At 37.8% G+C, this 26,679-nt stretch overlaps 1 protein-coding gene and 1 non-coding gene across 2 annotated transcripts in view; both read left to right on the top strand.

Annotated features, from left to right (window-relative positions):
* LOC126367461 (adenylate kinase isoenzyme 5) overlaps positions 1-26,679 on the top strand; it is a 69,927-nt gene that overhangs the window by 15,545 nt on the left and 27,703 nt on the right. Inside the window, exon 5 of the mRNA XM_050010975.1 lies at positions 4,060-4,242. Within this exon, the coding sequence (XP_049866932.1) occupies positions 4,060-4,242 (183 nt within the window). The remainder of the gene's footprint in view (positions 1-4,059; positions 4,243-26,679) is intronic.
* Trnai-aau (transfer RNA isoleucine (anticodon AAU)) lies at positions 9,038-9,111 on the top strand. Its single transcript has one exon. It is a non-coding gene; the product is annotated as a tRNA-Ile (tRNA).

Consider the following 26,679-nt stretch of genomic DNA (forward strand, 5'->3'; position numbering starts at 1 on the left):
CGGTTCAGTAAAAACCCTGACACCAGAGTTGATGAGGTTGGTCATCAACAGGTTAGGCCACATACCTTCGAAAATGCATTTCTCGAGAATGTGGGTTTCCCCATGATGTTTTCCTTCACCGCTGAGCACGTGATAATCATTTGTGATCCAAACATGAATTCGAAAATAAATTCGAGAATCATTGGTTTAGGCCTGTGCTGGATTCGAACCTGCGACCTCAGACTGAGAGGATTTTGTTCAAGAGAATGTCACCAGAATGTAAATTTTCTAAAAGGATTTCACTATAATATGGCATGTGGTATGACGTATTATTATGAGATTAAACGAACTTACCTGTAAGTGAAGTTCTATCTCGATTATACGAAGCTCCTTGTTCGAGACGGGACTCCCTCCCGTCAATTTTAATATCCCGTCCTAAACTATCCACAGGTGATGGAGCTGTCCTTGAAACATGCTTTAAACATAATGACATTAGTTGACAGGTGCGTTCAGGAAGCGGAAAACTAATCTTTTTTTAACTTTGGATGTGAGCTTTGAAAGTTTTGACAATGCTGGAGCATAAGACGTAGACTACACTGTAAACCGTCTCGAACAAGGAGCTTCGTACACTTAGAAAGAGACAAATTGATTTAAATGGTTTAACAAAATTGTCTTCTTGATTTGTTCCTTAAATACAAGGCTTTCTGACTATTTAAATACATTCATGTCAAGGACAGATACGTTAAATTAAATAATCTATAAATTGTCATGTGTATTCCGTGAAAGTAAGTACACTCAACACGAGAAATGAAACTCAATTCAAAGTCCTACTTGAAATATACGTCAATATTGTAATACGAAAGTAACTGTCTGTCTGTTACCGCTTCCCGCTTAAACCACTGAACTGATTTAGATGAAATTTTGTATAGAGATGTTTGAGACCTTGAGAAGAATATAGAGTAGTTTTTTTACCGGAAATCACCGGGGAGCATCAGTTCGAACCCTGGTAGCGGACTTGCATCAATGAGTTATTAATTTATCTTAAGTGCAGTTTTCACTAACACAGTTGGCTCGACCATTATAGACGACGACACGGCACACCACCACGTTGGTCTAACAGAAAGCTCGGTGAGGTGCGGGTACTTAGATCATCTTACTTAGGATAATGCTAAATGCAATTAATTAGTTCAGTGATTTTTTAAGTCAAGTATAAAGCCTATTTATTTAAATTGTGAACCTTCATTGCTCAAAATTTCTTATTTGTGATTTGTGTGGTAAATAACACATACATAAACAGCCTATACACGTCCCACTGCTGGGCACAGGCCTCCTCTCAATCAACCGGAGGGGGTATGGAGCTCTGTCCATATGGAGTTCTGTCGATAATATTTGTGAATTATTTAATTCGATCCAGTGGTTAGAACCCAACTCCAGTACATGCTCAGCTATAGCAGATTTCTGGACGTCGTTTCGTTCTTTAATACGGCAAGAAATAGACCGTTTTGTTTGTCTGATGTACGAATTACCACAACTACAGTCTATTTTGTATACGCCGAGGCTCTCAAACGTCTTTCGGGGAACGTAGACTCTGTGCGATTTTCTTTGAACCCGCTAATATGTGTTTTAATTTAATCGCGTAAATTTTAGTAATTTTATTTATCTTTTGTAATTACTATTGTTGTGATTATTATTGTTTTATTGTATTTGTTCTCTATGGGTACATGCCTGCTAATAAATGATTATTTAATTTAATTTAATTTAATTTAATTTAATTTAATTTAATTTAATTTAATTATGATTATAACCGCGTAAACTTAAAACAAGGGATAATAATGTTATGCTTTCTTCTAATAACTGTACCTCTCGAACTGTACCTCTTCGAAGTCCACGTATCGATTGGATAGTGGGGTAATTAAAGACTTGTGGTTTACTTAGTCTTGATCGTAATTAAAGTTAGACGGGTCCTTTGTAAACCGAAAATAACGCGTGTTAGACATAACCTGATTCCCATCGGATCAGGTTTTATGAAGAATCATAACATAATGTTCAAAAGTCAAAACCGTTTATTCAAAACAATTATCAAGAATGAAATTGTTGGAAGGTTACTATTGTATATATAATAATACTACGTATAGAACGGCAACTCCCAGCCCCCCACCAGCGTCTGAGTTAGGTTTACCTCAACCCCCCCCCCTCGAAATCAGTTTAGATTGGAATCGTATGGCGTCAGACGTTACACACAAAGATGCGCGTGTAAGATAACGTCAATGTGTATGTCGGTGTAAAATGAGGTTGTTTGTATGAAGTGTCCGGGGTGTGCTATGGTCCTGTGGTTCACCGACTTGCTTCCCAAACGGGGAGCGCCGGTTCGCACCCCGGTGCCGGACTTGTACCAGTGAGTTATGAATTTATCCTAAGTGCAGTTTTCACTAATTGTCTCCACCAATTAAACGGCGGCGACACGGCTCACCACCCATCACGTTGGTCTTGACAGAAAGCTCGGTGAGGTGTGGGTACTTAGTTCATCTTGCGATGGATGTACCTCTAACCCAATTGTGATAATTATAGTCGTGAGCTTATAACATAACACATAACATAAACAGCCTATATACGTCCCACTGCTGGGCACAGGCCTCCCCTCAATCAACCGGAGGGGGTATGGAGCATACTCCACCACGCTGTTCCAATGCGGGTTGGTGGAGGTGTTTTTTTTACGGCTAATAGCCGGGACCAACGGCTTAACGTGCCCTCCGAAGCACGGAATCATCTTTTTCTTTTCTTTTTTTTCTTTCGTGAGCTTATATTATGTTAAAATTGTTATCAGAATGTCTAATTATACCCTGTACGTGTACGTAACATGATCAGAATGTAGCAAAACAGAGACATAGTACATCACGTAATGCGAAAGAGAGTAGAAATATGTCTCTTCCTCTTTCGCACTAATGGTATACCGCAGTTTAAAAAAGTCAAGAGAATTTTCACCTTAATCATGTAGAAGGGACATTCTCCGCCCCGCGCGAATACGAACTCGCAGCGAGTCTGATTTACCTCACCCCCTGCTTTAGTCAATTTAAGGAATAAGGGAGCGCAAGAACATGCTGTCTCGCTCACACTATTAATAGAACCGATGACTAATCACTTACAAGCGATATTGCAACGCCATTTTGAAATTAGCAGCTTTACTGCTAGTTATAAAAGCAAGAATGGTGTCTAGGTCAATACCCCACATGTTCCATTTAGTGGGACTCCATGTGACTCGGCTAACTGCTGATGTTCAAAGCATGATGGTGCAGAAATTCAATCAGCTGATTCATGCTTCGCAGACACTGACTCATTACGAACTAGCGTCAGACTGAACTCTGGAAACTTAACAATAGCAACACTTCGTCTACGTCCCACATACCCACATTCCCGAGAAATGCGTTTCGAAGGTATGTGACTAATCTGTATTGAGCTGGTAATCCCTTCGCGGGTTGGAAGGTCAGGCAAGCAGTGACTTCTGTAAAAAACCAGACCTGTAAAATCTTTAGGTTAGGTAAGCGGACTTTGTGAAAAACGGGATAATGCTAGGGAGATGATGACATGGTGGATATCTTCTTCTATCAACTCTGGTGTCAGGGTTATTATTGAACTGCCAAAGGCCTGTAAAATTTTCTGGTTAAATACAAAAATTTTTATTGACACTCTCTTCTACGTCATTCTTTGACGTTACCTCTGATGTGGAAAGCCATAGTTCTAAATACAGAAAAAGGTGATTTTTTTTAAACGATAAGGCCGCCCTTTTCCATGTGCTTAGTTAAGAGTTTTTTTTGTAATTATTTATTTTTATTTTGGTGCAATAAAGTGTATTTATATTGTATTGTATCTTTTGTAGTTATTTAGTGAGATGTGGTATAAAAGACGATATAGTGACTAAGATTGAGAAGGGAATGTTAAGTTGGTTTGGACACAAGGCTAATAGGATTACGAAAGCAGTATATAAAGCGAAGCTTGGTGGTAGGGCTGACAGAGGAAGAGCTAGAAGGACGGTGTAATTTTGTGTGTGTGTGTATTATTAACTATTAATTATTTCACCCGCAGATCCAAACAATAACAGGCGTGGTCTTGGTCAGCTGGCGACAGAGGGTTCTAGAACGTCAGATCGAGTACGGAGCTAGGCTGGGGCATGTAGTTCTCAGCCTAGCCAGGATGGAGCTCAGCAACTTCTACAAGCACGTCATGCCTGTTGCTGACTACTTCGACCAGACCAACATGCTTATTGCGGTGAGTTTGACGTCACTAATTTGACCATAGAAGTCGTTTATGGTGCCAAATGTCCGGTTATGGAATTCCTTGCCACATTCCCACATTCTAATCGAGGTTTTGTTGAAGAAAATCACTTAAAAATGTTCTTTTTTTAAAAAAAAGAAGCGCTTACGTGATTCGCTGTAATGCTATATTTATTTTTATATTTATTTATTTCCTACATTCATTTGTATAAGTACCTACATTAAATACATTAATTTTGTTGTTTGACTTTACTTGAGCCGAGGTTCGCGCCCAACTGGGCACCGTCAGGCCTGTGGTCTTAAACGTTGTAACGGGTGAGAGCCTTCAGCGCTCCCCATTTGTCCGGCAAATCTACAATAAGTCACGTCAAAAAATGACTCTACGTAGTTATACAATGGCCCGATTTCTGCAGACACTCCTAATTTTAAGTTATACCCGCCATTTTCCTATCCGCCGAAAAGGAAAGGGACGGATGATTGACAACTGTTAATTTTATAAGAATAAATAACCCCGGTGAATAAAGTAGGCATCTCGCCCATGCAATCCGTTTGACGTGAGCTGTCAACGTAATACTGTCGGGTTATTGGCCAATATAAAAGGGCTATGAACCTTTCTGGCATATCTCAGTGGCGCCACCTAGCGGATTTTTTAAAACTGCGGCGCACGATGAAACCTGTGCAAATCGATAGGGGACACTTGTCTGAACAAAAAAGCTTTAATGGACCTATGCTCTAAAGTGTCACGTTTTCAAGATATCTAGCTTGAAAGTTACGAAAAGTGTCGTATGGATAAATCGATTTTACTCTTTATCTATATACAATCGTAATATAGTGACAAAGTGATTGATTATACATGAAACATTATTTAATATACAACATATTTATCTTATTGAAAAAATGAAATTAATAAATACTTGCAACAACATTAATGGTTTTTGTCTTTGCTACATTATATAGGAAGTACATAGGTACTTAACTGTGCACACCTTATCTAAGGTTACTAATTGCAAACTGAGTTTATCAGTTTGTGTTATGTATGTTATAGGCGTCATTTACTCCTTAACTTGATTTTACTTGACACAACGACAGGATCTAATGAAATATAAAATAAAGTTTACATTTTTATATACGCAATGCGTTTATTGCGGCATCATTAGTACTCGTTAAAAAGCAGAATTCTCGAAGTTTAAGAAATCTGTGTAAGAGAAACAAAATGGTGTACTTATTAACTGCCATTTTTCTTTCTCGTTTAATTCCAGGAACTATGAAAATCCTTTGTTTAAAGTTGCACGAATTTCTATATTTCGGCGGAATCAACAAGGATAGCGAATAGCCATACAATAAGTGTGAGTGAGACAACATCATACAATAAATACAATAGGACGATTGGCAGCCGGGTGAACTTTCAGTCAGTTTGCCACTTTCATCTTCAACGTGCGCACGCGCTTTTCTCTCTTCTGAGACTCTATCCTGTTCATTCTGTTGTATTTGTTACCACTGTTGAGTTTGTTAATATTCCTCTTGAGTTTGTTAGTATTTTTGTTGACTTTGTTAGTGTTATTGTTGAATTTGTTGTTGTTGTCTTGGCAAGATGTCCAGTCATGTTGGTGCCAGGCAATGTTTTTTGTTGTGGTGTAAGCACTGTTCGTGGCCCGCGCCGAAGATCTCGGCGTCCTATACAGTCTTACTTGACAACTGAAGATTATATTGCTAGGCACCCGAACATCCTGAATTATGCTCGCCACTTATTTGACGATCGAGAGCTAAGTAATCTTATTTGAACATTGCAAAAATTAAAAATCTCAGTATGCAGTGTATCTGGTATCTATATTATAGTCCCTGGTCAGTATAATACATAAAATGACAATGTATAATTCGGCTCGTTTCTCAATCGTGCTTTTCATAATCGAAATGTCATATGAAAAAAATTCGTGTATGGAAATAATATATCCTACTTTATCGAAGCTCTCATTATGTAGCGTCTTAGACGAAGTGTAATCAACGCAAAACATTTTTAACAGAAAGTCGTCAACTTATCTCTATTATAATTAGCCAGAGATAGCTCTTACGCCAAGCGTATCACTTGTGTACCAGACTTACGCTTTCAATAGATTTTATAGCCAACTATTACCACTTAATTATGTATAATAAATGATATTTGCATTTTTTTGTAACAGTAGAGAGTAATCAGTTCATATTAATGCAAGCACAACGGTAAGGCTTTTTTTCATCTGACATGTGCTACGTTGCTAGGTTTAATATCCACCAATCAGATAATTGGGTCTGATTCTGATCGGCACAATGAACCCGATTGTAGGGTATGCAACGTAGCATCTAGCATGTTACTGGTGGAAACGCAGTCTAAATGTGACGTACTTACTTCATTATTGATGGAACAGTATTCTTATCGTTTCCAGCTAACTACGCAATACCGAATATGCCACATTTAAAAGAGGAAGTGAGGATTGCTTGCGCCCTAATAAATGCCTTCGGAAAACGGGTGACAGATCACCCACTCGTAAATGAAATAATCAACGATATATACCTTAAGCACGACGCCCCAAACTATCTGTGCGAGTTTGTAATACAAAACAATTTAAATCAACGCAGAGCCGCTTTCCAAGCTATAAACTCAAGTGAAGGCTTTCAACAGTTTCCCATCTTATCATATGAGGATCTGTTGATAATGTCTCTGGGGCCGTATCAAGTGACGCAGGCAAGAAGCTACTATGGCGAACACCTAAAAGAAAACGGAACGTTTTTCATTGAAGTGTATGAAGATTTTGAAGTTGACTATAATTTAAATCAATACAACATAGTAGTTTGTGATCCTTGGCTGACAAGAGCTAAAATACTCTCGAGGCACCAGAGCAACAGAATTTATTTTGTATATATCTTGCTAAATAATAGTTTGAAAAACAGAAATAAACTTGTCGGTCACTATTGCAGCTGTATAGTTGGAAAACGGACACTCGGGTGCTGTGCTCATGTCATGTGCATAGTTTGGTTTAAGGGATGGGCTCGGCACAAAGAAATTCAACCCCCTGCTGCCTTTTTAGATCAAGTTATTATTTCTGATGAAGAAGAAGATTGATTATTCAAGAAGACTGATATTCATTATCGTAATAGGTACGAATTTGTATAAAAAAAGCCTATTTGTTATAAGTATACAGGGTGTTAGTGACATCGCATCGTAACGAATACTCAGGGGATGATTCAGACCATGATTCTGACTTAATATCAGGTCGAATTTTTCGTCGCAAAATTCATGATTTTTTTTAGTTTTTTAAAATTATTTTCAATTCTATACTTTTGCGATGGAAAATTCCACTTGATATTAACTCAGAATAATCAGCTGAATCATCCCCCTCAGTATTCGTTACGATGTCACTTACACCCCACACAAGTACATACAGTAGCCATACAAGTAAGTAGGTATGGGTATTAGTGACAACGTAACGAATACTGAGGGGGATGGTTCAGACCATGATTCTGAGTTGATATCAAGTGGAATTTTCAGTCTGAATATTCATGAAAATTTTTGTGTCTTTTTCAATTATTTTTCGTTCCATACTTTTGCGACGGAAAATTCCACTTGATATCATCTCAGAATCATGGCCTCAATCACCCCTCAAAGTTTTCGTTACGATGTCACTAACACCCTGTATACACTGTATGTATTCAATAACAATTAGTATTGATTTCATTTTTAAGCAAAATATAAATAACTATATGACTACTTTTACGATGTTTTATTTCATACTTATAAAAACACAACTAAGAAAATCGATGAATAATTGAACAATGTGTTCATGTAATATGATTGTTATGAACTAAACAGCTTAAGGTCCCGTTGCATTGAAGGCACACACCCCATTGGTGTGTCTATACGAACTAGGTATGTTCCATACACTGCTGTAAAGTAGTCCTAAAAGCGAATTTTCACACCCCACCTGCTTTCACTGTGATTAGACATTTAAGCTACCTTTCATTGAATAAACATAAAAACTCAAAAAGTGTGAAATTGTTAGACAATCATAGCAAATAACTTTGAGCGTGATTACCATGAGAATAAGTCATGAGCTGTACATCTCACGACTCGTTTCTGGATTTCTTTTAAGTTACACATAAAAGTAAGTTATAGATATTTATTTTATCTATTTTCTATTTATTTATTTTTCAATAAAGTAAATATGTGGTATATTAAACACTAATATTCCATGCATAATCACTTAGTCACTATATTCCAATTGCATATAAAAGTAAAATCGATTTGTTCATACAACACTTTTCGGAACTTTCAAGCTAAATATCTTGAAAACGTGACGCTTTAGAGCATAGGTTCATTAAAGCTTTTTTGTGCAGAAAAGTGCCCCCTATCGATATGCACAGGTTTCATCGTGCGCCGCAGTTTTAAAAAATCCGCTAGGTGGCGCCACCAGGCTATGCCAGCCTCCATAGTGAAATGTTCAATGCCCTTTGTTTTCCACTTTTATGCCTGTCGATTAGCCGTCCCTTTCCTTTTTGGTGGATAAGAAAATGACAGGCATACCTTAAAATAAACTTAGATTAGTCTGAGGTCCGTGTTGCTCTATTAGTGTACTTACTGGAATTAGCAGCAATGTAAGAGATAAGCATTCGATTAATATAAATACTACTTATTTATCTAATAAAAATATAATATTAATTTATGACTCTCTTACGTTATAAATAGGTATGATAGTGATATCCATGCCAACCAATAACGCACGCGGAAGGTGTAGATAATAATTTTCATCTTGCGGTTCGACGGCCCATTAGCTCAGTTGGTTAGAGCGTCGTGCTAATAACGCGAAGGTCGCGGGTTCGATCCCCTCATGGGCCACACTTTTTTGCCTCTTTTTTTGGACTTCCAACCCAATCACGAACTTTTTATTTGCCCCTTCCGACTTTACTGCGGTCGCCTCACCTAATATCTTTGCATCAAGGCAGTCTGTCTTGGGATGTCGGGTCGGGTAAATTGTCGCTCTTGGGGAGTTCAGTCATAGATAGCCGTGGTACCCCAGTTGGTAGAACGCTTGCTTATCAGGTCGCAGCAAACTAATGATGTCGAATTTGTTTTCGATTTCATGTTTGGATCATAAATGAAAGCCACATTCCCGAGAAATGCATTTTCGGAGGTATGTGACCTAACCTGTATTGGGCTGGCTTTCCCTTCGCGAGTTGGAAGGTCAGACAGGCAGTCGCTTCTGTAAAACGGGTTTTTTTACCTGTACCTGTCAAATCTTCAGGTTACGTAAGCAGACCCTGTGAGAAACGGGAAATTTTCGAGATCTCGTCTAGTTCATAAAAAAAATGTGAAGCTAGGATTGCTGAAAACGATGAAAACTGCTTGTTGTGTGTGTGTGTGTTGTGTTTGTGATAGTGAGGTTAATTAATACAAAATATTCATTGAATAAAAACAAAAACCTTTATTCTTCAACATTACTAACTAAATAATTCAGTTTTTATTGGAAATCAGCATAATCAAAAGAAAAAGTATACTCAAGGAGATTCGCCCAATCCCGTCAATCTCGAATAAGATCTCGTGAGATCGAGATTGCATTCCCTACTCCTGCCCTTGTCCCACTCTAGGTGGGGTCGGCACAACATGTATTCCTCTTCCAATCATTATTGTCAGCTTTATAGTCATGAGCTTATTTATTCTTCTATATTACTAACTATATTTCTATATTATTAAGTTTATATTGGAAATCAGCATAATCAAAAGAAAAAGTATACTCAAGGAGATTCGCCCAATCCCATCAATCTCGAACGGGATCTCGTCATATTACGCTTCGGGATTGATCTCGAAGAATTATACGAGATCTCATGAGATCGAGATTGCATTCCCTACTCCTGCCCTTGTCCCACTCTAGGTGGGGTCGGCACAACATGTATTCCTCTTCCAATCATTATTGTCAGCTTTATAGTCATCAGCTTATTTATTCTTCTATATTACTAACTAAATAATTAAGTTTTTATTGGAAATCGGCATAATCAAAACAAAAGTATACTCAAGGAGATTCGCCCAATCCCGTCAATCTCGAACGGGATCTCGTCATTAATTTTATTTATTTATAAAGGTACATACAACATTACAGTGTAATCCAATGCGCTGTATGACGAGAAAAAAGAAACAATATAACACAAAATAAACAATGAATGAAAAAATAAACAAAAAGAAAAATAAGACTATGAACATGAAAAACACTAAAAAAATAAAAAATTACAATTTCAACATTAAAAGGTAAACTATCACACAAAAAAAATAATTAAAATAATAATAAAAAAAAAAACAGTAATTAAATCATTAACAAATCTTCTCGCAAAAAGCCAAATACTCTCTCCATACACTCCACCATCTGTCAGCGAACACATCACAATGTGGTGTCAATATTATGCTTCGGGATTGATCTCGAAAAATTTTACGAGATCTCGCGAGAGCGGGATCCCGGGAGATCGAGATTGCATTCCCTATTCCTGCCCTTATCCCACTCTCGGCAGGGTCGGCTCAGCATGTATTCATCAACCATTCATTACTGTCAGCTCTAGTCGTAATCTTATGGAAGCTTTTAATGTTCTATCTATCACATGACCATACCACCGTAGTCAGCTTTCATTTACCTCGTCGGGAAAATTGGTGCTAATTCCTGTAAATACCATCTAATTTTATTTTAAGTTATATCTGTCATTTTCTTATCCGCCGAAAAGGAAAGGGACGGGTAATTGACAAGCATAAAATTTATGGAACACACGTCAATTTTAAGCACAAATCTAAACCAACCGTCTAAAAATTTTACATCAGTCAATAACCCGACACATTCATTTACTCATTCTTCCTAAAATTAAGAGCTGTGAATCATCCGTCCCTTTCCTTTTCGACGGATATGAAAATGACGGATATAACTTAAAATAAAATTAGGCGGTGTTTGCAGGAATCGGGGCCATTGTCTTCTAAAAACGTAACACAAAAAACAAATAGACAAACAAACCAACACAAATACCACTGTTTATAAATTATTACGGTCCTTTGCGGTAATTCTATAGAAAAATTACAGGGATTGAAACGTAGAATGGACGTTAAAACAGTCGGTCTTATGGTGTGCATATTTTATGACTAAATGACCGGTTTACTCGTAGGGCAGTGGTTCCCAAAGCGTGCTCTGCGGAGCCCATACGGTGCGCCATAGAGCACAGAAGAGCGTTGGGAGGCGGTCTTAGCATAGAATAAATAATTACTATACCTATACAGGGTGTTAGTGACATCGTAACGAAAACTTTGAGGGATGATTCAGGCCATGATTCTGAGTTGATATCAAGTGGAATTTTCCGTCGCAAAAGTATGGAACGGAAAATAATTTAAATAATTTAAATAGCTGTAAAAAATAAAGACAGATTAAAAATATATAATATTATCTATATATCTACTTTATTGTGTTCATCAAGTTTCGTATTAATATATTTTAATTATGTATATTGACGGAGCGAATTGATGTATGTACTTTGTTATGCAAAAACGACTATCATAGTATGCCCGGAACTGAAAAAGTTTGAGAGCCTCTGGCCTGTCCGATAGAACACAGTGTTTACACACGGTTTCTTTGTAAGTTAGACGTCAGAATCTTCCGTCATTATAGCACATTAGTATTATTTAGCATTCTATGACATTGGCCTGTTCAAGGATAATGAAGGTTATTTATGTTGGTGTGGAAATGAAGCGGTGTTTTCAATAATAATAATAATCTTTTTGTTGAACACAGACTTACAATTTTACGTTAATAAAAATACGAACTATAATAATATGACCAATTTTAGTTTCCTGAGGCAAACATAGGTATATAGATATGTGTCTATATATTGAAACGAAGCTTGAAGCGTAGAAATGAAGTTTAATGATAGAAGAAATAGAATAGAAGGTTACAGATGCACAGAAGATGAAACGCGAGCGATGGGGAAAGGTATACAATACTAGAGTGAAGAATGATGAGGTAAGCTTGAAGAAGAAAGAATAATCGCGTAAATACGTAGCGAGGATAATAGCGCGGGAGCGTAAGCAAAGCGACGCGGGTGTGCTCGGAGTCGTTTGAAGCGGCACTGGCGATGCCCGCGGCGAACTGGTAGCTCGCTGCGTGTGCGCGTCTCCGCGCCCCCGCATGCTCCTCGCTCGCCTGGTGTAGTGATGGGACGTCGTCGATGTAGTGATGCGCCTAGTGTTGGGTTCTTACCCGGAAAATTCCCGCGATTTGGGAAATTTCCCAATTCTGAGGGAAAAAACCCGAAAAATTCCCATTTCAAGGGAAAATATTTTTTATCCCATATATTTGTATTAAAAGTAAGGATTTCCAACAAAGACCGTTTAAATATAATGTATGCCTACTTATGCCCAATTTATCTTCTGTCGTAGTGTCGTATGAACTCTTAAAAAACTTAAAAGAGATCATCGGATTTCCGCCCAGAAGTCAAAGTGCCGGCCAAAAAATAATTTTGCTATATTCCGTTAGATCTTATCCATATGAGCATTTATTACTATGGCACCAAAGCTGTAGGGTCAATATCTTCGGTTTTATTCGATTTTAAAAAACTGTATTTTTCATACATTTTTGGTGAAAATGTAAAGTGCCGGCCATGAAACAATATTTGTATATCCCGTTAGAACTTATCCATTTGACCATTTATTATTAGGGCACCAAACGTCTATGACCATTATTTTGACTTTTGTTGGACTTTACGTTATAGTTTCTGTGTGAAAAGTGCCGGTCAGCAAAAAACACATGTGAAAGCTATCGAGAAGATACCTGTAAACATTATTCACTATGACAAAAACGTGTATGACCATTAATTAGTTTGGCTTTTGTTGGATTTAAAAAAAACTTGATTTTTGATTCATTTTGTATAAAAATAAAATATAACAGGCGCGTTATTTAAAGGATCGTCAGAATGTTTATTACTATGGCATTAAACGACTATGACCAATATTTTGAACTTAATTCGATTTTCCAAAAATCAAAAAAAGTTTTATCTAGTGATAATGGAACTATCTTGCTAAAGGCGTAATATGGTGGTCGTCTTTTGAAAAATAGGTTTGCGTTTGACCACTACCTTACCTGATGGTGATACACGCTTAAGAAACTACTTTTTTTAAAGAAAAGTGTATACAAGGAATAAACAGTGGGGTGATAGAGGTACCTACTATGTTATCGGCCGAGTAGCACCAGGATATTGTGATAGGCATACTTGCAAAGTACAACTACCCGACTCCTGTTTTCCCTAACAGATACTTCAGACGTCATGCCAATATACGAGTTTCGTCACTAGGTGGCAAGCTTATCTTTGGAGGGTGGTAACCATTTACGGTCAAGGTGAATCAATACCATAATTCAACCTAAACTTAGGCCGTAACGTTGAGTCGAATGCAAAAACTACAGCCAACGTCATATCTAAAATCAGATAGTATTAATATAGAAGTTCACCTAACAACACACAAAACAAAAACACAAAGTATTTATCTGACTAATAACTAGCCATTGGGAAAGCTCTACTTGTTGTCATTGTTAAAATGTATAAAAAAAAGTTTTTTTAAAAAGTCCAATAAAAGCCAAAGTCGTCATTTGGTAGTATAGTAAAAATACGTCGTTCAAGTCGTTTACCAAAAGATTTGACTTATTTTGTTTCGCTGGCTGACATTTTCCCATTTGAACCAAAACGGAAAGAGAGACGAATAAAAAGTCAAGATAACGGTCAAAAATGTTTTGCGCCAGATTATTAAATGTTCTAAAGGTCCTTTGTAATCCGCCGTACCGCATTTTTTACCCAAAGCACTTTATTTTCATACAAAATAAATAAGAAACAAAATTTTTAAAATACACTAAAAGCCAAACTAATGGTCATACAAGTTTGGCGCTATAAAAAAAATGTTAACAGACATCTACTCGATACTCTCAACATGATATTTTTGCTGGTCGGCATTTTTCATATTTAAACTAAAACGTAAATTCCAAAAATAATGTCAAAATAATGGTCATAGATGTTTGGTGTTATTAAAAAATATTGAGAAGCAACTATTAGACAGATTCGACGTATTTTTTTCGATGGCCGGCATTTTAACATATTAACCAAAACTGAAAGTCCAAATAATGGTCATAGAAGTTTGGCGCCATACTAATAAATGTTCTAACGGTCCTTTGTAATACGCCTGTACTTATACTTTTTTTTCCCAACGGACATAATAATATTATTTTTTACAAATGTATGAAAAGTCGAGATTTTTAAAATCCAATTAAAGCCAAACTAATGGTCATACACGTCTGGTGTCATAGTAAAAAATGTTCAGAACAATCTACTCGAAAGGTTTGACACATTTTTTTTCTCTGACCGGCACTTTCAAATTTGGGCCGGCCAAAGTATGGAAAGCCGATGATCTCCTTTGTAATATATTTTGAATGGAATGTTCGATTTTATATAGGATGCTTTTGGCACGAGAGAATGTCATCATCGAGGAGCAACATGGTTTTGTGCAAGAAATTGGGAGGCACGAATACCTACAGATATTATTTACTTGGACTATGAAAAAGCTTTTGATCGAGTTCCTGTCACACCATTGATTGCTAAATTAGAGCCCTTTGGAATCAGAGGCAATGTCGTGAAGTGGATTGAAGACTTCCTGTCAAATCGCACATTCTCTGTGCGCATCGGAGAATCATACTCTGTTCCCAGAAAAGTCCTCAGCGGTGTGCCGCAGGGATCGGTGTTAGGACCTATTTTATTCAGTAACTACCTTACATATCTTAAACATGGTATCATGTCTGATATATCACTCTTTGCAGATGACACGAAAATAACGGGGAATCCACTTATTAGCCATAATATAATCCAAGATGATCTTGATAGAGTAATTGCTTGGACCCGAGATTGGCTAATCACATTAAACGTAGACAAATGCACTGTGTTGCATGTTGGCAGTAACCACCCCACGTTGAGTTACACCACTGACTCAAAGCCTCTCGAGCGTGTTAAAAAACAAAAGGACCTTGGCATAACGATAACACATAATCTAAAGTGGGACGAACACATTATTGGAATCACTAAGAAGGATAACTCCCTTTTATACATAATTAGAAAAGCTTTTTATCATATAGATACGGAATTGTTCCTTAGGCTTTACAAAACTTACTTACGTCAGACCGCTGTTAGAACATGGGTTTCAAATATGGAGACTTTACTATCGGAAGGACATTGCACTACTAGAGAGAGTCCAAAGAAGAGCAACAAAGATGGTGACAGTACTGGCTAGCCGGAGTGGACCTTAGCGGGGGCCGCAGGACTCTCACCTCTGGCTTGCCTTCATTGGCCAGCCAGAGTGGGGCGTTAGAGCTATACGCTCGCAGGGTGGAAGTGAAAGATGCATAAGTCGCGAGTTGGTAAGGCGGGTAAACCGCCTCGCAGAAAGCGGTGTACACCTCTTGACACCCTGAGATGCTCACAACCATGTTGCTGTCTTGCCGTCCAGTCGCGTCGGCTAGATAGGTGGCCCAACCAGTGAGTGACGAGTCACCGCCTGCCCAATGTATCTCTGTTATTAACATTGGTCGAGCAGGTGCAGTAGCCCCAGTATATAGGTTCACTAACCCCCAACCCAATAGCCCAGTTCCTTTTGTTCCCATAATCTGCAATAGTCCTACACGAACCAGGGATTGTCTTTGGGTGCACTCCCAAAGTGCATACAGGGATAATCGCCGGTTGGTGTCACAACACATTTTGAGTAAATTGTCTTAAGGGGCCTCTACGTGTTGGCTTCGGCCCCACGCACGCCTTCCAAAAGTCCGGGACTCCATGACAGACCCGACCAGAGACATGGAAACGACATACAAATAATAATAAGATTAAAAATAATTAAATAAAAAATATTTTCCCATGATTCGGGAATTTTTCGGGTGTTTATTTTATTTTCCCATATTTTCCCGATATTTTTTCTTTCCCACCCAATTTTTTCTTTCCCTGCCCATCACTAGATGCGCCACAGGTAAATTATGAAGTTCTGATTACCTACTAAATAAAGACAACTCTAAAAGTGACAAAAAACGTTTTCTTGTTAGGGTTCCGTAGCCTAATTGCAAATAACGGATTTTTTTTTTTCATCACACCCATACGTGTTATAATCGTGGGGTATCTATGGATAGGTCTTCCAAAATGGTATTGAGGTTTCTAATATATATTTTTTCTAAACTGAATAGTTTGCGCGAGAGACACTTCCAAAGTGGTAAAATGTGTCCCCCCCTGTAACTTCTAAAATAAGAGAAGGATAAAACTAAAAAAAATATATATGATGTAGATTAGCATGCAAACTACCAACGAAAATTGGTTTGAACCAGATCTAGTAAGTAGTTTTTTTTAATACATCATAAATCGTAAACCGTAATTTACTTTTATATTAAGTTACTTGCCGTTACGGAACCCTTTATGGGCGAGTCCGACTCGCACTTGGCCGCTTTTTTCTATTTAAGCAACTTATTTATGAAAAATAAAGAAAAATGTAATAATAAGTGTGACATTTTGTCACTTTTTTTGATGGCTCACCTATCACGTTGATCTAATGAGGGATATACGGTCACGAGCATTAATATGTATACACTTTGTTACCATATCACGTTAACTTTTTTGACAAATTGAATAGTAAGTCTCACTAAATGTCAAATAAGTTAGTGCGACGGAGTTCTAAAGTGGGTACATAATATTGCTCATGACTGTACATATAAATGGCGTTGTTCAGTTTAAACGTGATAATTACCTATTTTCTTATTACTCGGGTACATAAATGCAAAATACAATAAAAAAACATAACAAGCAGAAGCATCTATAAAAATAATTGTAGTTTGATTTTTATATCACATATGTATAGAGTAATGTTTCTACCTATATTGCTTCTCTTTATTTTGATCAGAATAATAATGGGTGAAACAGCATCCGTGGTCTAGTGGTTAGAGCGTCAGGCTCACGATCTGGAGGTCCGGGTTCGATTCCCGATGGGGACATGATCGAAATCACTTTGTGAGACTGTCCTTTGTTTGTTAAGGACTTTTCAGGCTTGAATCACCTGATTGTCTGATAAAGTAAGATGATTCCGTGTTTCGGAGGGCACGTTAAGCTGTTGGTCCCGGCTATTAGCCGTAAAAACACCTTCACCAACCCGCAGTGGAGCAGCGTGGTGGAGTTGATTTTGAGAAATGTACCTTGGAGAGTCTCTCATTGAAAGCTCGGTGAGACGTGGGTAGACAGTTCATCTTGCGATGGATCTCTTCTTATATCGTGTGGGTGGTGTGAGGTGGATTACCAACCTCATCAACCCACCAGGGTTACTTTTGAGCCGCCAAAGGCTCTTGACATGGCTCATGTAACGACTACTTACAACAGTAAGTAGTAACTGGGAGCAACGGCGTAACGTGCCTTCCGAAGCACAGATCATCTTACTTTTTGGACAATCAGGTGATCAGCCTGCGATGGATGTACCTCTGACTAGCCCGATTGGTATATACCAATCTATACCAATAAATAAATATACTAATGTATACCAATATACATATACTAATGTATACCAATATATACCAATGTATTTATGTATGTAGTTAACAGCCTCCGTGGTCTAGTGGTTAGAGCGTTAGGCTCACGATCTGGAGGTCCGAGTTCGATTCCCGATGGGGACATGGTCGAAATCACTTTGTGAGACTGTCCTTTGTTTGTTAAGGACTTTTCAGGCTTGAATCACCTGATTGTCTGATAAAGTAAGATGATTCCGTGTTTCGGAGGGCACGTTAAGCTGTTGGTCCCGGCTATTAGCCGTAAAAACACCTTCACCAACCCGCAGTGGAGCAGCGTGGTGGAGTTGATTTTGAGAAATGTACCTTGGAGAGTCTCTCATTGAAAGCTCGGTGAGACGTGGGTAGACAGTTCATCTTGCGATGGATCTCTTCTTATATCGTGTGGGTGGTGTGAGGTGGATTACCAACCTCATCAACCCACCAGGGTTACTTTTGAGCCGCCAAAGGCTCTTGACATGGCTCATGTAACGACTACTTACATACATCAGTAAGTAGTAACTGGGAGCAACGGCTTAACGTGCCTTCCGAAGCACAGATCATCTTACTTTTTGGACAATCAGGTGATCAGCCTGCGATGGATGTATCTCTGACTAAGCCCGTTTGGTGTATACCAATCTATACCAATATATACTAATGTATACCAATATACATATACTAATGTATACCAATATATACCAATGTATTTATGTATGTAGTAATTCAGATTCAGTTGATAGAACGAAATATATTTACATTTTGGCGTCCTTCCAAAGATCATCCGGGATTGCATTCTTAACACATCATTACCTAGCTAGCGTTGAAAATTCCGAAAGAAACAAATTGTTTTTTTCGGTGAAAAAAACGTTAGTTCGTTTTTTACCGTTTTATTTGTTTGTTACATTGAAATATATCAGAAAAAAACCTTAGGAAAAAAACGGGTATTTAATGAATTTTCGCCGTTTAATTCGACAAATTAGAAAAAAACGATTGAAAAAAACAAGTTTTTATCACCAAATTTTTAAAACAATAATGCTTCTATTGTATTTCTATCTTGCTCACAAATCAGATACAAAGTCACTGTCGCTTTCTCAAGAATCAGTATTACATGGCTCAAATTCAAATGATTTAGATTGCATTAAATGTAAATTTGATCGAACGTATACTAGCACGTGAATTGTTAAAATTATTCAATAAGACTAAAAAGTACCTAAGTACTAAAATTAGGTACTTACATGTAATTATTGCAGTAGTGCGTGCGTGACATAAACTAAGTATCTGTGGGTCGGAATGAGCGTATGACAACAAAACAAGAAAAAAAAACATTCTACCCTCCAAAATATAATAAAACTTTTCCGTTTCTTTCATATTTTTCCGGTTTTTTTCGTTTTATTCATAAAAAACATGAAATATTTCATATTTATTTTTCTCGAAACTTTCGAATAAAACTTGTAAAAAAACGAACGAATTTGAAAAAAACGGGAAAAATTCCCGCTTTTTTCAACGCTATTACCTACACGTTGTGGTCGGTCGCGCGTTCAATATTATCTTTGTATTTAAATAGAAAACATCCGAACCCGGGACCTCCGGCTCGTGAGGCCAACGCTCAGCCACTAGACCACGGTCACGGGGTACGAATCCCGGTGAGGACGAACCACAAAAATTACTTTATGATTCCTAGTTTGGTTAGGACATTACAGGCTGATCACCTGATTGTTCGAAAGTAAGATAATCCGTGCTTCAAAAGGCACGTTAAGTCGTTGGTCCCCGTTACTACTTACTGTTGTAAGTACGTAGTCGTTACATGAGCCATGTCAGGGGCCTTTAGCGGCTCAATAATAACCCTGACACCAGGGTTGATGAGGTTGGTATATGCGCAAATGTCAAATTACAATATCGCTTTCTTAGATGAATTGCTTCGATGTGGCCATTTTAACCTCCATGAGCCCACTAACTAAAGAAAGGCAAGCAATTGCGCAAGGCAAATAGCAAATAGCAATATTGCTTTCTTAGATGAATTGCTTCGACGTGGCCATTTTAACCCCCTGTTTTCCGCATTTAGACTCTAAGATGGCCCATTATGCGTGACCTGGTCTTTCTTTAAAACATCCTGATTTTGACAGCGGTACTTCCGGAAAATTACTTTAAAAAAATCAATAAGCATGAACGTGCTCTATTGTAACAAGGAAGAAGGTCGACCAGAAACGTGAAGATAATAATACTTATTAATAATAATAAATAAAGTACCTATTGTTCACTTCGTTCGTCCGCATTCATAAAGTCTCTGTTTGGGGGGATGAAAATTCCAAGTTCCAGAATTTTCAATACAATACGATACAATACAAATATACTTTATTGCACACAACATACAAAACACACAAATGACACACAAATTTACACAAATGATGATAGATACAGCACAATCTGGCGGCCTTATTGCTAAGCAGCAATTTCTTCCAGGCAACCAGTGGAAAGGAAACATTATTACAATTTGGTGCGGGACAGTGCAACATCTTGTATAAAATAATAAATACTATAAATAAAAAAGAAATAAAAATAAAAATAAAATAAATAAATAAATAAAAGTAAAATAGAAATATATAAATATAAATTCATACATATACCCATTTATATCAGATGTATACATATATTTTAATTAAATATGACATTACATGTAGATATGACAATAGTTTCCTGTAACTACTAAAGGATAAAATACGTTATATTAATATCCACACAGCGACTCGTAATGAGCACGTAACAGATTTTCAAAACTCTGTAGAGAATTAACTACTAATTTTCTTGTTGTTTGTGTACTAATACTATCTTATATCCCAAATTTCAGTCTTCTAAGACTTGGAAGTACCTTATAATTAAATGATCGTTAGTGAGTCAGTCAGTGAGCGCCAAAATATATTTTTTTACTTATCAATAAAATCTAAAATACAATAGCTACGTATTTGAAACTTTATATGTTTAATAAGTCGACTGCAGACAACATATCCTAAGAATTTGGTTTACACATACATACATAAACACACGCCCGTAATCCCTAATGGGGTGGGCAGAGCCACAAGTAATCAAAGACAACTTGCAGCCACTGTTGATACGATGTCATAAGCTGGATATAATAAACCTAACCTAAGAATTTCGTTTATCTGGTGTAATCCAAACCTGAGTTATGAGGGTTCAAAAAATCAACAAAAAAAAAACTTAGGTAGTGCCCTGCCCTTGCGCTTCGCTTAGCTCGTCTTGGCGGAGACACCCCCGTGCCCCCAAATAAATTTATTTAAATAAACCAAATACCTACTTTCTTAAGGCCTTTCGTGACAAATAGCTAAATCCGGTAACCCTTAACACTACTAAGCTTAAATAGAAATGTAAATGAACTTAATAGTTCAAGTTCAACACGTAATTTGCGTGCGAATGGAGTAGGAACTTTATGTAACTACCTAAATATGGAAGGGGTCGTTGACCTGTGATTAAAATAAGTACACAAACATATCTAGAGAATGTTAAGTTGATTTGGGCACGTAGAGCGGATCAAGGATAATAGGAGCCGTAGCTCCGTCTATAGATTTCAGAATTTTTCTTTTGATTTCAGAATTTTTCATTTCAGAATTTGCCTTTCAACTGTTTTAAGACAGTAGTTAAATAAAAACTTTACAAAAAAGGTTATTATAAAGTTAGTGATTATTTAGAAGATATGAATGCATGGGATTAACTGTCTGAGAACTGATATTAGGCAGCTAAATTACTCAATTGTATACCAATATTTTATGTTTATTTTAATTTTTTTTAAAGAACGTCTAGGGCCCTGTGCCGAGGTTTTTCTTGCAGCTTCTTTTCCCCGGCTATACAGGTTGTGAGAAGCTGCAGTAGTTTTAGGCGGATGAGACGTTCGTTATGTAAAATTGACGATTCAAAGTGTAACTAACTATGTTACCTATTGAATAAAGATATTTTTGAATTTTGAATTTTGAATTATAATGGTCGAGCTGACTGTGTTAGTGAAAACTGCACTTAAGATAAATTAATAATTCATTGGTGCAAGTCCAGTACCAGTGGTTTGAGAAACAAGCAGGTGAACCACAGAACTACAGAAATATACTAATTTAAAAGCCGCACTCTTGTCTGTGTAGCATTCTCCATTCTTGTCTATCAAAGACCAATTCCTTCACCTCCTTATAAGACACGACGTTCGCTTTCTCTTTAATCTGTTCCATGTAAGCTCTTCTTGGTCTTCCCCTTCCTTTCTTTCCTAGTAGTTTCCCTCCTATGATGTTTTTAAAAAAATCGTCGTGTTTTGTTAAGTGTCCAATCATCTTGCGTCTTCTGTCCTCAATAAGTCTCAATATTTGCCTTTTACTAGCACTTCCTCATTAGTAACTCTTTCTGTCCAACTTATTCTTTCCATCCTCCTCCAACACCACATTTCAAAGGCTCTGTCTTTCGGAGTCAGCGTCGACGTTTCACCCTCTATGGATGTGAAACGTTGGCTGAAATATTATTTAGAAAAAAAAAACATTTTCTAAATTAAATTACTTTTTTGAGAATTCTTAAAGTTCTGTTAATATTTCGTGCTAGCTGTGTGACATAAAGAACTATTAGGACCATTAATAAATACAAAAAAACTATTAATTATGACAAGGACAACCTACCTTTAATATTTGAGTACAAATATGTCCAACATGGGACTTAAACGCATATGGGTGAAACACCTCGCCTTCAAGGATACTTACCTAGCTTAGCCGCTGGTGGGGAGCGGAGAGTTGGCGTTCTATACGTAGTGTTTATTCCTTATTCTATGACAGTGCCTTATCCTCGTCTATTAGCCAACATTCCAAAAACAAATAGTCCATATTACTCCCACTGCTGGGCACATGCCTCCACCTTACTCCACCACGCTGCTCCAGTGCGGGTTGGTAGGCATTTGAGCTGGTAGTCCCGGACCATCGGCTTAACGTGCCTTTCGAAGTACGAAACTATCTTTTTCTTTCGGACAACCACGCGATTCAACCTGCAATGTCTCAGCCAAATAAAGGACAGTCTCACAAAGTGATTTCCGACAGTGTCCCCGTCGAGAATAGAACCCGAACCTCCAGATCGTGAGCCGAATGCTCTAACCACTACACCACAGAGGCTATTCTATACAAATGATAAATTAACACAACATTACGAGACAAAACGTCCCGAACAACGTTTTCAATTCATTTCAATATGAAACCGAGTTATTGCGTGTTGATCAATACATTGTAAGGCTTTCATTAGCGCGACCATTCCGTCGTGTTAGGAACGGTTCACACTTAAACGGGCCCGTACATTTGGTTCAGCAGTTTATTTGCATTAGGAAACGCGTTTAACGCTTTTTTATTTTTGTTTTTTTTTTTATTAAGGACCTTTCGGGTTTGATTCCCGATGGGGACATTGTCGAAATCACTTTGTGAGACTGTCCTTTGTTTGGTAAGGACTTTTCAGGCTTGAATCACCTGATTGTCCGAAAAAGTAAGTTGATTCCGTGCTTCGGAGGGCACGTTAAGCGGTTGGTCCCGGCTAAAACACCTCCACCAACCCGCAGTGGAGCAGCGTGGTGGAGTATGCTCCATACCCTCTCCGGTTGATTGAGAGGAGGCCTGTGCCCAGCAGTGGGACGTATATAGGCTATTTATGTTATGTTGTTATGTAAGGACCTTTCGAAGCGTTTCATGATGCTTTGGAGAAGATTTTCTATTTTTATAATCTTTTATCGTGTGAGGTCTGAGGTGGATTACCAACCCCACTAACGCTGACACCAATGTCAGCGTTACTATAGAGCCGCCAAAGGCCCCTGTCAGCCATGACAGCCATGAGCCATCATTTAACGACTACTTACTTACATCAGTAAGTAGTAACCGGCAGCAACGGCTTGACGTGCCTTCCGAAGCATTAATCATGTTACTTTCGGACAATCAGGTGATCAGCCTGTAGTGTCCTAACGAAACTAGGGACAACAAAGTGGTTTTTGTGATGTGTCCACACCGGGATTCGAACCTGAGGTCTCCGAATCGTTAGTCCGATGCTCAACCACTGGACCACAGAGGTCGTTTATTGATGACGTCACATCTGTGTATTCCATACAAATAAATAAATTTTATAACAAATCTTCGTTATGTTTCATAATAAGTGTCTCATTTTAACTGCGCATATTTTATATAAAAAAATCGATTCAAACTGAATAAAGATATTTTTGAGTTTTGAGTAACGAATGCCTTAAGAAGCCAATAAATAGTTTTATTTTTCCCGATTCATTTTCAATAAGTCATGGTTTTTACAAATAAATTAAAAAGAAAATTTTTATACTTACCTTCGATCCCAAAACAATTGACAGCGCCAAATCTAGCGAAACACCAAACGCTTAACCCCTGAACCTGAACCGAAAAAACTTACAAATCTACAAATTGAATATGACATCATGCGTCATTATGGTCAATCGATGTCCATCAATAAACCAGCGGCGTTGTTTTGCGGCGGCGGTGTATCGATCCACTATCTCTATGGTCAACGTACAATGTCAACTCAGGTAAACATCGTGCTTCCAAGATTGATGACTCGTTTTTCGTGTTCTTTTACTTCATCAGCTGGATGCGTAGTCTTTACATAATGATAATTATCGACAGAGCCTCTAGTCTAGTGATTAGAGCGTTGGTGTTAATCTGGAGCTCCGCGTTCGATCCCCAATGGGACACTGTCACAAAAATCACTTTGTGTTCCCTAGTTACGACATTATAGGCTGATCACATGATTGTCCGAAAGTAAGATGATCCGTGCGTCGGAAGGCACGTCAAGCCGTTCGTCCCGGTCACTTCTTACTGATGTAAGTATGTAGTCGTTACATGAGCCATGTCAGGGGCGTTTGGCGGCTTAATAGTAACCCTGACACCAGGGTTGATGAGGTTGGTAATCGACCTCACAACCCACAGGATAGGAAGAACAATGACTCGTTTATTGTGTTCGAATACTTCATCAAATTGATGCGTAGTCTTTAGGGGAAGGCCGGGCATAGTGGATACCTTAAGGTATTTAAGGTTATAGCAGAAAAGGTTTACAATACAAAAACAAAATAATTATCAGAAATCAATCTTTATTTATTGCTCTTACAAATACGAACTTCAGTAACCAAGAATATTTAAACAATAATCAACTGCAGTTCAAATAAAAAAAAGTACGATTGTATTCGCTTTGCCCGGTATCCCGGGTAAAGCGGATACAGTACTTGGGCAAAGTGAATACCCATAATCAGACTCTGAAAATATAGAAATAACTTTGATTAACTGAAACAAATAACTTTTATTGACCATAAAATTATAAAATTAAGATTGGCAATTGTCACAGGTATACCCTTATGTGCCATCAAAAACAGAACAATTTTCGTGACACCATTGTTGACAAATGTCACATCGAATCCAATTTTCAATTAGTTTACCGTCTTCTTTTATATATATTTTCTTAATCTTCGGTGAAAACAGTTTTTTTTTAATATTTATTCATCAACTGAAACTAGTAAAAGACCTTTTTAGATAATAAGTCATCAGTGGATATGGTATCCACTTTGCCCTACTCACTTTGCCCCACTAGGTAAATTTTGAGGTTAACACATTTCATGCAAAAACGAATAATTCTGACTTTCTGTTAATTATACCATAAAAACCTACTTTGGTATGCTACTGAATTAAGACATTCCTAAGAATCAAGAACAAGTAATATAGGAGAATTAATCAATGTACTTACCGCGTAAAATCAATCTTTTATTTACGAAAACACAAATCTCCACTCCGCGGATGGGACACGACGCGGCCTCTCGCTTCTATGTTTGCCGCGTATTAATCCAAGATGGCCCGACGTAACAGTAGTGGTGTGTTGAATTAACATCTAATATTTTAGGAGTAGTGGAGAGTATTCGCTTTGCCCGGGGTATTCACTTTGCCCAGCCTTCCCCTACATATGATACCTATCGGAAGAGCCTGGTTACCTGAAACCATAAAATAGATGTTTTCATGGTCTAGATAGGCCCACAATCTGGAGGTCCGCGTTCGATTCCCTACGGAGACACTGTCAAAATTCACTTTAAGAGACTGTTAGTTTTGGCTAGGACATTGCGCGCTGAATCACCTGATTGTCTGAAACAATAAGATGGTTTCATGCTTCGGAAGGCACGTTAAGCTGTTCTGGGCTACTAGTCCAACTCGCACTGGAGCAGCGTGGTGGAGTATGCTGCATATCCACTCCGCTTGATTGAGGGGAGGCCTGTGCCCAGTAGCGGTGCGGGGCGAAGAGTTACCGTTCTATACGGAGGTAGTATTTTTATTCTATGGTTAAAATTACCCCCCGCCCCCCCCTTTCCTACCTCCTTCGGTTGATTAAGGGGAGGTCTGTGCCCAGCAGTAGGACGTGTATAGGTTGTTTATGTTACGTTATGGTTAGAGTTTACTTACTATTTTAATAAAACTTCCAGGATCATTCACTACGTATTGATTTATTCAGAGAGACACAGAAATACAGTTGACAAATAAATGTTTTCACTACTGCAATTCACCGTAAAAAAGGCCGTGGCCGAGTGTCGAGGCTTTTTATATCATCGGTAAAACCCATTACGATTTGTACTATTTGAACTTAATCTTAAATAATCACATTGCAAAATTACTATAATGTCATGAAAAGCCAACACTATGTTATTATTAAACCGGAACATTTCACTCCCCAATGATTTCCTTTCAGTGTATGAAAACCAGTCGATGATCTCACATAATTGACTGCATAAATCGACTCATAACAAAGTACAGTCATTTTATAAAGTACATTAAATT

The sequence above is a fragment of the Pectinophora gossypiella genome, chromosome 1 (assembly GCF_024362695.1).
Source record: "Pectinophora gossypiella chromosome 1, ilPecGoss1.1, whole genome shotgun sequence".
NCBI classification, from domain to species: Eukaryota; Metazoa; Arthropoda; class Insecta; order Lepidoptera; family Gelechiidae; genus Pectinophora; species Pectinophora gossypiella.